Here is a 14,570-nt window from a genome sequence, read left to right as displayed (position 1 = left end):
TCTCGTTTTTAGGCGTAGTTGAACGAAGCGTCTACAAGACGCCGACGACCGACTGCTTCGATGGAAATTTCCATTGCAGTTGGCACGTTGCGCGGTGTGACCGTACAGTCCACCATAAAAATATTTCCCCTCTTCTTAACTATACGCTTTTCTCTCTCTCTCTCTCTCTCTCTCTCTCTCAATGAGACTCGCTGCGACGATCGAACCTTTATCGATGTATCTATGCGAAAAGCCACCAACTCTTGTTATCTTTCTTCGAATCGTAAGATACTACAATTCAAGAAAATAAAATTAACTTACGATTAGTCATCTTTGGCCGTTGATCATCGTTACATCAAAACCAGTTGTGACGTTCATTTTTTGTCCATTGTAATATTGGCAAGAAATATTCGATGCCGATGATCAAACGAACGTACAGTTGCGACAATACATTATATTGGGTCCCATTTTATCACTACGATTTATTATTTCTTGCGATCTAAAAGTTCTTTACTTTTTTGAACCTCGATGGAAAGAAAAATGTCATAAATCATGCAGTTCATGTAGAGCAAGACGATAACATTCTAATAAGATGCAAGGAGAAAAATCGTGTCAAAGGCGATCGTTGGATTGCTGTTGATTCCCGCAATGAAAAAAAGAATATGAATATCGATCATGCGACACGATTATATAATTATCGTAAACCTCGGATATATCCGAGATATATATATATATATATATATATATATATTTTTTTTTTTTCTATCTTCTCATATCCATTCTGCTTACGTTTAACGATGAGAGAATTATTATTATTCGAAATGAAAGATGATCGGGCAATAGATATTGTAATTAAGATATGATTGTCAACGAAACGATAAACGATAAAAAAGTTCCATCGGATGTACTTTCGATTGTTCAAATTCGCGGGGCTATTTCGATCGACAGGAATATTCGAGAGATGGCGCTCTATCTAAGGGCGCAGCCAGTAAACGTGGAGTAAGATCGTTGGTCGTTCCAGTTATATTCGTCGGCGTAAACCTACTGATCTCTTATTGGCTCTAAACGGCTAAGTCGGCTAGTCGTCTTGGCGAAACGACAAATGGGGGAGAAAGATAGGGAAAAAAGGAAGTAATTTTCTATGGGAATAATTAAATGTTCCCTGACGGCCAATACTCGACCGAATGAAATTATACTCAATGACTTAATTCTTGTCATCGGGTTACTCTAGTTCTAGTACGATCGGACGTTTTGTGTATAATTGTATGTTTAGATCTTCTTGAATTTCTATCGCCGTCGGAAATATTAATTTTATTAAAATGGAAAAAAACAGGTGGATATACGAGATTAATAATCCCAATATGATTTCCGTATATATTATCAATTGGGCGAGTTTTATGTAAAGATCGCAGGCGCGATCAAGTCAACACATCGTTAGGGAAGCAATGTGATCGATCAACGGTCAGGATAGAAGAAAGGAAAGGAAAGGAAAGGAAGATATAAGACAAATTACGTGGGTGGACGTTTGAAAAAATCAGTCGATATAAATAAAGAACTTGAGAAAGATAAAAGATCGTGATCGAGTATGAAATGTCATCATTTAAAAACGTGTCTTATTTCAGTGAAAGGCATAGTAACAACAACGTGGTGTAGAGCACGTTGCCAAAGTGAACGATTCTCAATATTGTCGAACGATTATCGTTGACCACCACTTCGATATTATTATTTATTTAAATTTTTAAACAATGAACTAAAATTGTACGTACATTATCGATTCGCAATAGAGAGAAGAGGAACGAATTAAAAGTTGACAATGGATAGTGATAAAAATGTGTTACTTTCGTATTTACGTATCGATCATCGACAAGAGGTTTCTCGCTTCTAGAAATACGTTTCTACCTTTCTAGAAAAATACGTATGGATACGGTTCAATAACATAACATGTCAACATTGAAATTAAGTATGCAGGATAAGAAGGACTTGGATAAATTTACGAAATTTTTGGCGTTAAAGGCTGCCCAAATAATAGTACAGTCCAGGTCAGGAGAGAAAGTATGCACAAAGTGTAAACCAAATTCGTCGGGTACAGATTGGGTAAGTTGCCTTTTTTCTCTCATTATTGGCACCTGTTCGTGACGATTAGATTATTCCTATAACCTCAAACTCGGTATTTCGATGAACGGGATTTTATTATAAACAGTATTTTCAAACTACATACAGAGATTTATGTCGATAAAGAAGCCATTTTAATATTGTTGTGTAGTTCAACTTGGCGATTCAAGATCTGCCCGATGTCTTGGCAGAGGCTAAGAGAGCTCTCTGCGGTGAAATAGTAAATTCCACTATACCGCTTTGTATAGAAATCTCCTTGAGGACCGTAGAAGGCGATACGATGGTTTTAGAAACATGGAGTTTAGGCGTTTTACCAGAACACAGTGATCCTACAGTAAGAGTAACGTATACGGTTTACAACAGGATGGGTATTTTATTAAAATCGTTGCTCTCCGTCTCGAGGATTACTCCAGCTTATAAATTAAGCCGTAGACAAGGACCAGACTCTTACGTTATATGTTACAGAATATATATGGGGGAACCTCAATTGCACACTTTAGGTACGTTTACATGCATATGTTTATTATACATGTACGTTCATCTCAAATGCGTACTCGTGAAATTGTTATTTCCGTTCAAAAAATAGGAGACAACTACAAGCACGTGAGAGTAGGACAACTGTGCACTCCCGTTGGTACGATACATTTGTCGGTCTCGTATAGGACTAAAATGACCATTTCTCCAACCCATACGGGACGAGATTCGATTATGCTTAAAAGCGATCATTTTCATTCGGATCTAAGTCCAAGGCATGCCCGTTATCAACAAAGGTACATACCATAATATTATATATATATGTATGTATATATATATATATATATATATATATATCTCTCTCGATTATATCAAATCGAGATTTAATGAGATATAACCTATTTCTCCTAACGTATCCTCCTTCCTAGCGAAGAAAATTCCAAATCTTTGAGCGATACTATAAAAGTAGGGGCATTTGTAATTAGTAAGCCCCCTATGGTCAATGAGGGAGATTTAGTTATACCGGATGTACCGTTCAGTTCTTTGCTGACTCCTCGACAAACCTCACCACCGCCACCACCTGCTCCTGGCTCTCTCGGCGATACTGTAAATGCGAAAAACGTAACGGCGGGTGTTGCCACGGACAACAGCAACAATGGTAACAATGAAAGACTCTCGAACGATAATACAACGTCAAAGTCCAATTCTCAGAACGAATCTAGAAGGAGTAGCTGTTCTATGACCAGCGCAAATGACGATTTCATTATGGTAGATTTGGTAATTAAAGTCTTCAAATTTATATTTACGTTACACGTTTAAGAGAACTTAATGCGTTTTCTTTAATACATTTCTCTTAGAAAACACCATTCGCTATTACTAACACTAACAGCGATTTGGGAGCCTTTTATCGGGAATGCCAAAGTGCGCCCCAGCTTCAAGCATTTATGGAGGAAAGAACACTGGCAGAACAAGTGGGAGATCTTACTAAGCAATTGGAAACGTTCGAGACGAATATGCAGCATTACGAAGACATTTTATCGTCGCTATGTCAAACTGAAAACAATAACTAAAGGACGACGAGACACTTTTCATGTATTTCTCGATGTGTAAGAATATTATTTATTACACCACGCACTCATATTTATTGAAATTCTCTTCTCATCTAGTAGTATATATTATATTGTTATTATTAGGAACGAATATAAATATGCTGGTGCAACGACGCTTGTTTGTTATTCGACGATAAATCGAATTGGTAAACGTGCTGCTTCTCTATTATCCGTTTCTCTGTCGAATTATATATACGATTGATGGAAAATGAGAATTTTAAACCATTCAAAAATTATATGCCATTGTTAAATGTTTTCTTTATATACGTTTGAGAGCAGAATATCTTGGATATAACGGCTTGTTGGCTCGTGCGCCGTGTCTACACGTTATTACGGCCGTATATACATATACATTATATATTAACAACCCTCTATAACGGCATGTAATGCTTTGAACTCGTGTACGCTTAGACGTTTTATAATACGTTTTACTTCATTATACCCTTTTTTCTCGCAACATTTATTCTTATCTGTTTTTTTTTTTTTTTTCTTTCTTTTTTTGAAGTACACCGTCCCTCGATTTAACCACCAGAGTATTGTCCAGTGATTTATTATGAAGTAATATTTAATTGTAGGTGATTTGATGCGATGTACAAGCAGTCCGTAAGTAAGTCGCCCATCGTAACCTCTAGTAAAGCCAGATTAAAGTTTCTTAGTTCGATCGAAGGATTAACTTTCTCCTTTTCTTTTCTTTTTTTTTAAATCCTACATATACAACATCTTGTATCGCGGAAAAAGAAAAGGAAAGAAATGTACTTAATCGAATAAGAATTTGCAGGCTTACCGATGTATCGTATAAATGTCAATAAATAAAAAGAGCATTCTCACGTATACAAGAGATATACATATTTTCTAATTGCATATTAAAAGTACTGTCCAAGTATATCGAAGGACGAGTGTACAAGTTCTATACTTGTGATAATCATACATACTGGTAATATTTTTACATATTACATATAATTATTTTGTAAACACGACCAACCAAAAATATTATGCTTATGGAGGGTTAACTGACGACGTTGTCATCGTGCGTACGAAAATGTCTGAATGCTTTATTATTATTGTTTATTATTAATAATTGTTAATTAGTCTTAGTAAGGCAAGATTTACTATTATTTATTGTATGTATATAGTGTATATTATTCTTCAGTACGATTATAACTTTCATCGAATAAATATAATTGCGTTATCTCTTTATAATATTTACATAGAGAAGGAAGAAGGGTATATATATTATCACTTCGTCTATATTGAATTGGCCCAAAAAATAATGTCCAATTTCTACCCTAGATAGCGCTTTTGTGTTCTCAGGTACAACACGTGGTTCTTAACCTATAATACGTATGTACACGCGCACGCGCACGCACACGCATGTATGTGCAGCACGATGGCTGATATTTTAACGTGTATGGTAATATTATAGCATTTCGTTATAAAATTCGTTGAAATCTCTTTCAAATCGTCCTTTTGAAAATGTACGATGAAAACGTGTACTTTCGAGGAATTATATTGTTTTATTTTCGCATAGGGAAAAAGGCAGTTGGAAGGACAAAAAAAGATTTGTGACGTGATAGAGCGTATTCAAAGCGAACGAACGCTTGAAAAATGTTTGAAAAAGTTATGAAGATTTTAGTCTAGCTGATGACGCTCTGGTAAGTCTAATAAAATCGATAATCGAACATTCATATTGATCGAAAATAATAAAGCAGTAAGGAAATAGAGATTATATATATCGAAAGAAAGTATCAAAATCTAGCGTTGCTTTATCGAAACTTTTTATTTCGAATAAAAAGCTTTTATTTCGAATAAAGCTTCTAGGTATGACGTTTTAGGATTCATCTAAATAAAATCGATTAACGCAATAAAAATTGATTTTATTCAAATACAATTCAGGATTGTTCACGAATCATATTTTATTATTGGTCAACAATAAATTTATTTCAACTTGTCGTTACAATATGAATATATCCATTCGATATATCGCGTTTTGTAAGAGAGAGGGATTGATTTATCAGGAGAGGAAAAGGCGAAAAGTATTTATCGATAAAATCGAAAAGATGGCAGTTCGGTCGTTCGATATATTTTTGTTTGAGAGAGGCGAGTGGACGGGGCAGAGGGCATCGTTGGCAAGAGATCCCTTTTCCAAGCAGTAAACAACATGGCTGGTTTACTTTCGTACGCGGGTTATGTCGTCCCCGTCATTTCAACGAAAAAACATCTCGCTATCTTCAGTCACTGATAGCCACTCGCGGTGAGTAAGCATTTCGTTAACCGAACGACCATCATTTTAACCTTATCCAGCGGATAAACGGCTCGACGAAAGTAAATTTTTATATGTTCTACGTTCGGGATATTTGCACCTATGTAAGCGGACCAGACCGTATGTTTCTATTTCACGGCAACGTCTTCAATGACAAACCGTGTTCCTTTAGAATCTATCAATGTTTCTTACTTTATTAACCTAGGAGGACATTAATGACGGAATCGTATATATATAACTATATATATCGAGGCAAAGTGTTTCTTACTTATAACGTTAAAAATAACATTACGACGTGTTCTACTCTTCTCTTTCTCGATTCGTTCAATATGTACACGTAACGTCGAATCATGAAACCGATACGTTCGTTTCGCCGACATTCCAACCCACTTGGATCATTTTCATATTCTCATATCGATGCTTTCCTTTGACAGCTGGAATAGTTTAGCCGATATCTACGATATAGCGGGACGTTTACTATTTTGTCGTGTGGCAACTTTTACATGTTCTCATTATTCATATCGCCCAAAGGTTATCCGTCAACGAGGCTCGTATACCACCACCACCCCCCCCCCCCCCCTCTCTCTCTCTCTGCCTGCTTTCCTCTCGCTCCGCATCGTCACCATCATTACCACTCCTTAGGAGCTTTTTTCAAAGCAACAGATGTTTTTTCTTTTTTGCAGAGAAACGTATGCAAACGTTGTCTCCTCCTCCCTTCCTTCTTTCTCCTTCCTTTACCTTTTCGTTAAATACTGTTTTACGTTAAAGCTATTACGTACATCAGCTCTTCCTCGAATCGCGTAGGTGACTTGAGCGACCAGCACGGAAGAGAAAAGTACTATAGAAACGCGTTAGGGGAACACTGTCGCCCTTATCGTCGATTTATCGTCCGGTGTGTACGTTGTTAGTAAATAAATACGCTCTCTTACCCTCGCCTCGCCTCGCCTCGCCTCGCCTCGTTAGAACTCTTTAGGAACCTTCGAAGAACCGAGCTGACATTTAGATAATGTGTACGATCGTTAAATGTTGAGTGGCATGCAGCCACGATCTACGTACTACTCTGCATTCTATGTCGATAATCGACTTTTATCGTATCACCGATATATACCATTTTAAATCGTTATAATTCACCTTTTTTCTTTTTCTTCCTTTTTTCCTCCCCTCTGTTACATTACTCGCACTCGTGTATCATGGTATATTAAGTGTGTACGAAATAAAAGGAAGGAAAAGTTAATAGGGATGGATGTAGCGTGCGACTTGCGAAGATTAACTGTCATTTTAATATTTACCTATAATCTCATATATTTTCCTGTCTAGATTATATAATATGACTTGTAGTATAATTTATATTTAGAAAAAGTTGAATCTTCGGATATGAGATAACGATTAGATATTACAAATACTAAAATGCCAAAAAAATATATACATATGTATATATATATATATATATATATATATATATATATATATTACCTGCTATAATTTTATTAACCCTAATAGTAGCAAAATTATAAACTGTATCAATGTTTAATCGACGGAACTGGAAGAAAAGTATCAGGAAAATATTAGAAAAATATTACTCGACCCCACTCAATTCCACAGTTCGTGATATTGAGAGAAAACGTGATCGCGCGCGACTTGGAATTTTTCGATTGTTAATTTGCAACGACCCATGCCACTTAAAAGGTTAATCATTACGGAACAGCTCGCACAAAGTCGATACATATCTCTTACAGTAACGAAACAAACAATTCCCAGATAGATCGATGATTACATCGATACATCGTTCCAGTAATATCTCTGCGAACGAGTGCAAATCTATAAGTCAATATATTATTCCATTAGTAAGTATAGTGGCTAAATAATAGATACCGATATTGATGATTTATTTCATGATATAAATTGATATTGTAACGTAGCGAGAAGTTTTTTCTAAAATTCACTTTTCCGAATCTTCAAGTCGGTTCTTAAAATAATTGCGAAGCAGCGTGCTTTGTTTTTCAAATGTTAACACGAGATTTGTTGCATCAATGAATTGTCTTTCCTGACGATCGAAAAACTTTTGGGTCCCATCATACGTCATTCTATGACAAGCAGTATTCCTCTAACACTTAAACAAGTAAGATAATTTATCTCTAATTATACACTCGGTAAATATACCAGATAATAAAATGAAGGAAAAGAAGAGAATTACTAGGTATAACTTATCTTTATTACAACTTTTTATTTTTAAACACAATTATCAAACTTTCCTTTTATTTTTCTCTCTAAGGTAAGATAACGCATAATAAAGTTTAATAAGCAATTCAAGTATAGTCGGAATATAACTTTGAAAACGCGAATATTATGGATTATTTCTCTTCATGGCGACGAAGCTCTTCGGAGAAAAATGTATCATCCGATACATTTCATGTGATATTAATATATTCTCATTATCAACGCTAAACAAAAACGAGATAACATTCCGATACTTGTATCTCTCGCATTACGCATAGGAGAAACCTCGTAACAAAGTAACGGCTGCGTGTGTGTGTGTGTGTGTGTGTGTGTAACATGAATTTTACAAGAGCAAGCCATTAGGTGCATGCGTACTCGAATCATTTTTAAGTACATTCTCGAAAAAAAGCAATTTTGTTATTTTGAACCATTGACTTTGCTAATCTAACCACAGATTATGCCTGTACAGATTATCAAACTTTTTCTATGTACGTTTCAATGTCACAATAAATTCCTTATTATGCAGCATGCATATCAGATTGTGATATGTAAAAGTTTTCCAATTGTCGAGAAATATAATTCATCGGTACAACAAAGTATTCAAACGATAAGTGAACAATGTATTGAGAGAACAAAAGTATGTATTATGTTGTTTAATAGTTATTTGAACTATCGATTAGGGTTTCACGTGAAAAATGAATTTTAGAAAAATTATTAATATTTTTATTTATAACTTTTTCTAATTTTAATTGAATGAAGTAATGTTTTTCTTTTTTTTTTTTTCCCTACCTTTTACAGTTCCCTAGTTATAAGATAGAATCGAAAAATAGCCGAGTTTTCAAGGATCGATTTTACTCTCTAGGACTGAATTTTTAGCAGCAGAAAAAAGAAACTTGCGTAACACATACCTATACATGCTCTACGTATTTTCCTAATTTTCTGTATTTGTGCGTTGTATATTTTCCTTCGTGAGCGTAACTTATAAAAAATATGAAAAATTAACAATGAAACTAAATATAATCAGATAAATACTTGGAATTACAAATGATGTCACATTTTACCTTGTGTCTGGATTGTAGACAAGTACACGTCGAGCCACTTAAAAGAGATTAACTCCGTCCGTTTTTTATTTTGTGGAAAAAATGCTCGAGACGCTATTTCAAAGTTAACGCTATTTTTGATGGTGCGTATTGCTCTTTCAAAAAGAATGATCATGAATGCGCTTCCATCATTGCACTTGTGAAAAGAATCGTGACATGAATAAAAATATTTCGCGAACTAATCATTTTTCGATATTGCATCTTAATATTTTTTTTTTTTCTTTTTTTTTTTTTTTATGGCAAAATGCCATAAGAAATCGATTCAGGCGGAAAAGATTGTAGAACTCGATTAAAGAAAAATACTTGGTGATCTTGAAATCGGGCACAAAAAATGACCTTGAGAGAAACTTATTTTTCTACACCCATTGGATATGTCGCTTGAGAATAGTGAGATTTTGTTTTGAACATTTCTTTTTAAGTGCCTCACCCGGTATATCTCGACAAACGAATCGTTACATATTGTACAAAGTAACGTGAGAACTGAAAATTATTTCTCCTATTGCAATTGTTATATGCTATGGTCACGATTCAATGTAAATATATAAGCTATAAGTTACATAACGATAGATGATAATCAATGATATACTCATATTTAACTAAATTTACTTATTATTCGGCATAGTTATTTTCAATTTTTTTCTTTTGGACAAAGACTATAGTTTTTTCCTTTTTTTCTTTTTTTCTTCTTTTTTTTTTCTTCGTAAAGTAACGTAATGAATAAAGATTAGATACAAGAAACATGCATTTATCTTGTAATGACATACCGTAACGATAAGTATAATCACATGATAAATCCACGAAGCGTATTATAATGGTTTATTGTATGAACGCTTCTAAAAGTAATTACTGGTAGATTTTCATGACTAAGGATTCATTAAGAAGATAAAACTGATTCGTTGCTTTTTTACATAGAATGTATACACACACACATACACACACACACGCGCACACATAAGAATTGTTCTCGTGCAATAAATATTTATCCTTCCAATAAGCCTTTCTTCGTTAGAATCGTCCTAGCTGCGATTGTAGACCAATTCTAACGTATAAATCATTACTTATAAAAATAAAAGATTATACAAGGGTACTTTTGTAGAATTTTAATAGGTAGTATTGTTCTCATTTAAATCGATCTTGAATAATAGCAATTGTAAAGTTGGCAGAAATGTGACAATTTCCTAACATTCTGCGAAAGTCATCTCTTGATATAAGTTTAAAGATCGAAAAAAATCAATCTAGTTTATCTTTCGAATCCATCATTCATTTCTCAAAATCGGACAAGGATAGATCTCGGACGAAGTTTTGATAAATAGCCTTAATTGCGAAATTATATATATAATAGTCCATGACGTATATACACTGGTAGCTCTTCTTTATCATTGTAAACATGTATTAACGAAGCAACAGGTATCAAAAGTACAGGCAATAAAGAAATCCTTGGACGATCAAGGTTTGAGATAAAAGCTTCGTACGAAGCATTTGAAATTATCCGACAAAAGTAAATCATTCCATATTAGTAGAGCGTTCTTCGAACGCGATGTTCCGAATTTAATTAAGTCGAAATAACGAAAACAAATACATTCCATTCGAACGATATACACAGCGCTATATATCTTTTGAAATACGTTGTCGAAGCGATATTAACGTAGATTATCACTTAGCACTCGATAATTATTCAATATTTCTTTAAGCTTATCTATTTATAATTCAGTAGTTGTTTGGACCTAACAAAAAATGATGTCATATGAATGATACCGTAACTAAGGGAAGGAAGAAAAAGAAAGAAAGAAAAAAAAAAGAAAAAAAAAAAAATCGAAGGAAGGACACGTGGAGGAGCGATCCTTTGGATAACCTTAGTTCGGTCACTACATCGATCCGTCGTAGCGGAGCTTTGAATAATAGATATCTCTCGTAGCCACCGTACAACGGTGAGTATCGTCGGTGAGCGACGAATCGTAATCCCTTTCCGTCCCGTGATCTCTCCCTTTTTTATTATTATTATTATTATTATAAATTCTTAAATTCACCAACGAAAATAGGAAATTTGTTCGGTATCATATAAATTTGTATATACTGTTACATGACGGCATACAAACAGGGCATTGGTAGTAATCCTGTATAAGACAGATATGGCCAGTAGGTAAGTGGATCCGCCTGTGAAGGCACGTGGAGACGCGTGGACGATCGTGTTCGAGTCCGAGAGAGAGAACGAAAGAGCGACAGTCGGCATTGAGTTTTGCGCTCGATAGGTACGTCATGTCGGAGGGAATGAATTCGCGTCTCATTTCTCTTCCAATTATTTTACTCCCGCCTTCCATCGTGAGAAATCGTAGACAGCGGGCTTTGCGTCTGACGTGGTTCAATCGTTTTCTTGCGATCAAACGACGACTAACGCTTACCATTGGGGAGGCCTTGACCGTCGTTGAAAGGCCAATCACGAAGACGCATCAAGTATTACTAGCCTCGAGTTTTAAAACGTTCTCTTTACATTTTTTATGCTCGATGTTAAAGATAATTTTGAACCGTAACGATTATTTTACCTTTTTATTTGGTTACGAATGAAAGCGAACGTTGTCATCGGACAAAATATACACACACACACACACACACACACACATCCTACTTATCCTAAAGGGGATACGTTCGCCCTTGACCGCCACAACGATGCTCTGCTCCGCTCCGTGCGAAAGTGATATCGCTTACAAACGGCCACAGTCCGATACGATGTGTCTCTGCAACTTTAAAAGCGGTACACTGTCTTGAATCATTGATAAAAGCCGTACTTTCGATGGTACGAGTTCGAGCTACTTTTTAACTACGACGTTAAACGAAAGAAAGGTCGAATCGAACTATGAGCCGACGACCATCCTTTTTCTTCTTTTCCCTATTAGAAGATATTGGAACTAATGAACCATTTATTAGGTATCTCGTCGATCAAGTCACCTTCTTTCAACGAGCAATATTTCTTGTTATTCATTTTCTTATTTCTTCTAGTTATTTCCCTTTCGCCTTACGTATTTCTCTTCGTTACTTATTCTAATTCGACTATATAGCCTTTGAGAAGATGCGCTTTAACGTGTCTTAAATATGAATTATTTGATAAAAAAGGGCCAGGATCAAAAGTAAATCCCGTTTCAGCGGAATCTCTGTACTTGGGCTAAATAATATTCGCAGGACGGATGATAAATGTAAGGTAAAAAGATGTCGGTCACGTTTAGATCGTATTACCGTACGGGGTAATGTTAAAAGGAACGATATCTGTCATTGGCCATGCCGCGCCCTCTGCTATCTCCGGCCCTACCCTTCGGTCATCGCAGGGGTTTGGTTCTTCCATTAAAAGTCGCACATTCTTTATTCTCGATTATGACGATGGACGGTCGCACTGGGCTTCGAGTTACTTCCAAAAGTAACTCGAAGCCCAGCCTAGTCGTGCATTATTTCCCAGGGAATCGCTGGTAATCGTGTCATCATTAAAGGAGGGAGCGTCCCACCGATCGTTGGAAAATAGTTTCAATAGACTATCGCGTTGTTATCTTTCGCAGATACGCTATTATGTAGCGTAGTTAGTTTTTTCCAAGGTTGTAAAGTATTATAAATGCATAAAGAGGGTAGAGACACTTACATTATACACCGATACATATGGTTACTTTTCCCTTTCATTGAGTTCGAGTTTACGTGTGTGTGTGTGTGTGTGTGTGTGTGTGTGTGTGTGTGTGCCTGTGTGTGTATATATATATATACACGCGTATCCAATGTACATGGCGTTAGTAATATAAATATGTAAGAGACGATCATGGGAAAAAGTTGAAGGATCATTTACGTAATAGATCACGGGTCGTGACGAGGGAATCACGGTGTGATTTTCAAAGGGCATCGTGACTCCCAAGCGACCAATAAAGAAACATCACTCGTTTGTTATCATCGGATACCTTCACCCAATGAAATTTGTCTTTCGCCTTTGACGTTTCTAACGTCGTCGTACGATTAATGTCAAATAAAGAAAGAGGAAAATGTCTCTCTTCTGATATTCGCAAAATGTCAATGTTCCTTGGATCGCGTTATAAGGCTCACGCGAATATAATGAAGCTTTTTAAAAGAGGGAAGGAAAGTAACGCGACGCGCCGTCGCGGCGGCGGCGGCGGCGGCGGCGGCGGCGGCGGCGGCGGCGGCGGCGGTGGCGATGGTTCTTCGGTTTTTGCGGTGGATCGCGGCGCGCATTAGTAGAGAAGTTTGCAAGTTAGAGACTGGACGCTTCTTCTTCCGAACGCATCTTAGTATCGAACGGTGAACGTGAAGCTGTTACTACACGCACGTGTCTTCTTGTTGCGTTCGAATAATAATAATTGCGCACGTCGTCCTCGCGTTCTCGTCTCAAAAGAAATCTCTCGTTTTCGACCAATTACACTTACCCCATCGTCGTTCGATTAAGTCCGCGAATTCGCGGATGCGCAAATGCGCGAGCGTGAGCGAGCGCGCGCGCGCTCGCTTTATCTTAGCGCGATGCTCGAAGACGAAAGGAGGAATCACGCTCGATCTTAAATTCTATCGATATATAGGTAGACTTCCTCTTTCCTCCTCCCATCATCCTTGGGTGGAGGCGATAAATGAGATATCTTTACTATGCCAAGAGATGAGTCTTCTCTGTCCACAAGGTAAAAATCTCATCATGTTCCTTCTATCGTATGTTACTTTTTTTCTTACAATTACCGAATACGACTCGAAGACTCTTGATTTTTGTGTTTCTTGGCAATAGGCCAGTCGTCATCTCCGTGCGTACGTTCAAAATGATCTTTAGCGTGCTATCGAAGAGTAATCATATTAAAGAGTAACTAATTACGTGAAAACGTAATATTTATAAAACTATTGTGAAATGTCATCATTATAGGTATGCGTTCGCTTGCAAAGATTTCCCGTAAAATTATTATTTTTAATAAATTGCACAATCTATAATATATGAATTTTATCGAAGCGGCCAGTGGAGAACCTCGTGATTTCTTTGCGGCAGACGTAAGAATCTATAAATAAAATCGAACGGTTCTGGAATAGATTCTTATTCCGATTTCCGACGCGTATTAATTAGAAAGAAACGTCAACGAATCAAGAAGAATGAAGGAACGCCATTTCGACGCTATTTTCTAATGGATCTCGGTCACGCGATGAACTTGTCGTTAATTTTAACGTTGACACCCGCGTTACTGTTTTTCGTTATATCTCTTTTTGAAATGAAAACATATTTTCGTCTGTCTCGAAGAACTTATTGTTAGAGGATCTTTATAGATCACCGAGATTGCCGTGAGAAATACAAACGATGACTAGCAA

The 14,570-nt window shown here is 36.3% G+C and overlaps 2 protein-coding genes across 7 annotated transcripts in view; both read left to right on the top strand.

The window, feature by feature from the left end:
• Positions 1 to 1,172: 1,172 nt before the first annotated feature.
• Positions 1,173 to 4,876, top strand: LOC124956925 (autophagy-related protein 13 homolog). Of its 4 annotated transcripts, XM_047513384.1 has the most exons (6): positions 1,173 to 2,073; positions 2,243 to 2,591; positions 2,678 to 2,861; positions 2,994 to 3,342; positions 3,423 to 3,671; positions 3,759 to 4,876. In XM_047513384.1, the coding sequence occupies exons 1-5, from the start codon at positions 1,921 to 1,923 to the stop codon at positions 3,633 to 3,635; spliced, it is 1,248 nt and encodes a 415-aa protein (XP_047369340.1). In that variant the 5' UTR covers positions 1,173 to 1,920; the 3' UTR covers positions 3,636 to 3,671; positions 3,759 to 4,876. The 4 variants fall into 4 exon arrangements, with proteins under 4 accessions (XP_047369340.1, XP_047369342.1, XP_047369341.1 ...); XM_047513386.1 differs by having other exon boundaries at positions 3,105 to 3,342; positions 3,423 to 4,876; XM_047513385.1 differs by having other exon boundaries at positions 2,994 to 3,333; positions 3,423 to 4,876.
• Positions 4,877 to 5,129: 253 nt separating this feature from the next.
• The window catches only part of LOC124956906 (phospholipid-transporting ATPase ID), a 29,991-nt gene continuing 20,550 nt past the window's right edge, over positions 5,130 to 14,570 (top strand). Inside the window, exon 1 of one of the 3 annotated variants that reach the window (XM_047513307.1) lies at positions 5,130 to 5,326. The gene's annotated coding sequence lies outside the window, so the exon portion shown is untranslated. Of the gene's footprint in view, positions 5,327 to 5,769; positions 5,926 to 13,460; positions 13,904 to 14,570 lie in introns of those variants that run through there. The other 2 variants (XM_047513306.1, XM_047513308.1) reach the window with 2 other exon arrangements.

This window comes from Vespa velutina, chromosome 24 (genome assembly GCF_912470025.1).
Source record: "Vespa velutina chromosome 24, iVesVel2.1, whole genome shotgun sequence".
Classification (NCBI taxonomy): domain Eukaryota; kingdom Metazoa; phylum Arthropoda; class Insecta; order Hymenoptera; family Vespidae; genus Vespa; species Vespa velutina.
This window is presented reverse-complemented; position numbering and strand designations above follow the sequence as displayed.

What these genes read in the sequence shown, in the direction of transcription:
- LOC124956925 (XM_047513384.1), top strand. Translation starts at nt 1,921, where the DNA reads ATGTCAACATTGAAATTAAGTATGCAGGATAAGAAGGACTTGGATAAA. An exon ending in ATTCGTCGGGTACAGATTGG is followed by an intron (nt 2,074 to 2,242) that starts GTAAGTTGCCTT and finishes ATTGTTGTGTAG; the next exon opens with TTCAACTTGGCGATTCAAGA. An exon ending in ATTTCATTATGGTAGATTTG is followed by an intron (nt 3,343 to 3,422) that starts GTAATTAAAGTC and finishes CATTTCTCTTAG; the next exon opens with AAAACACCATTCGCTATTAC.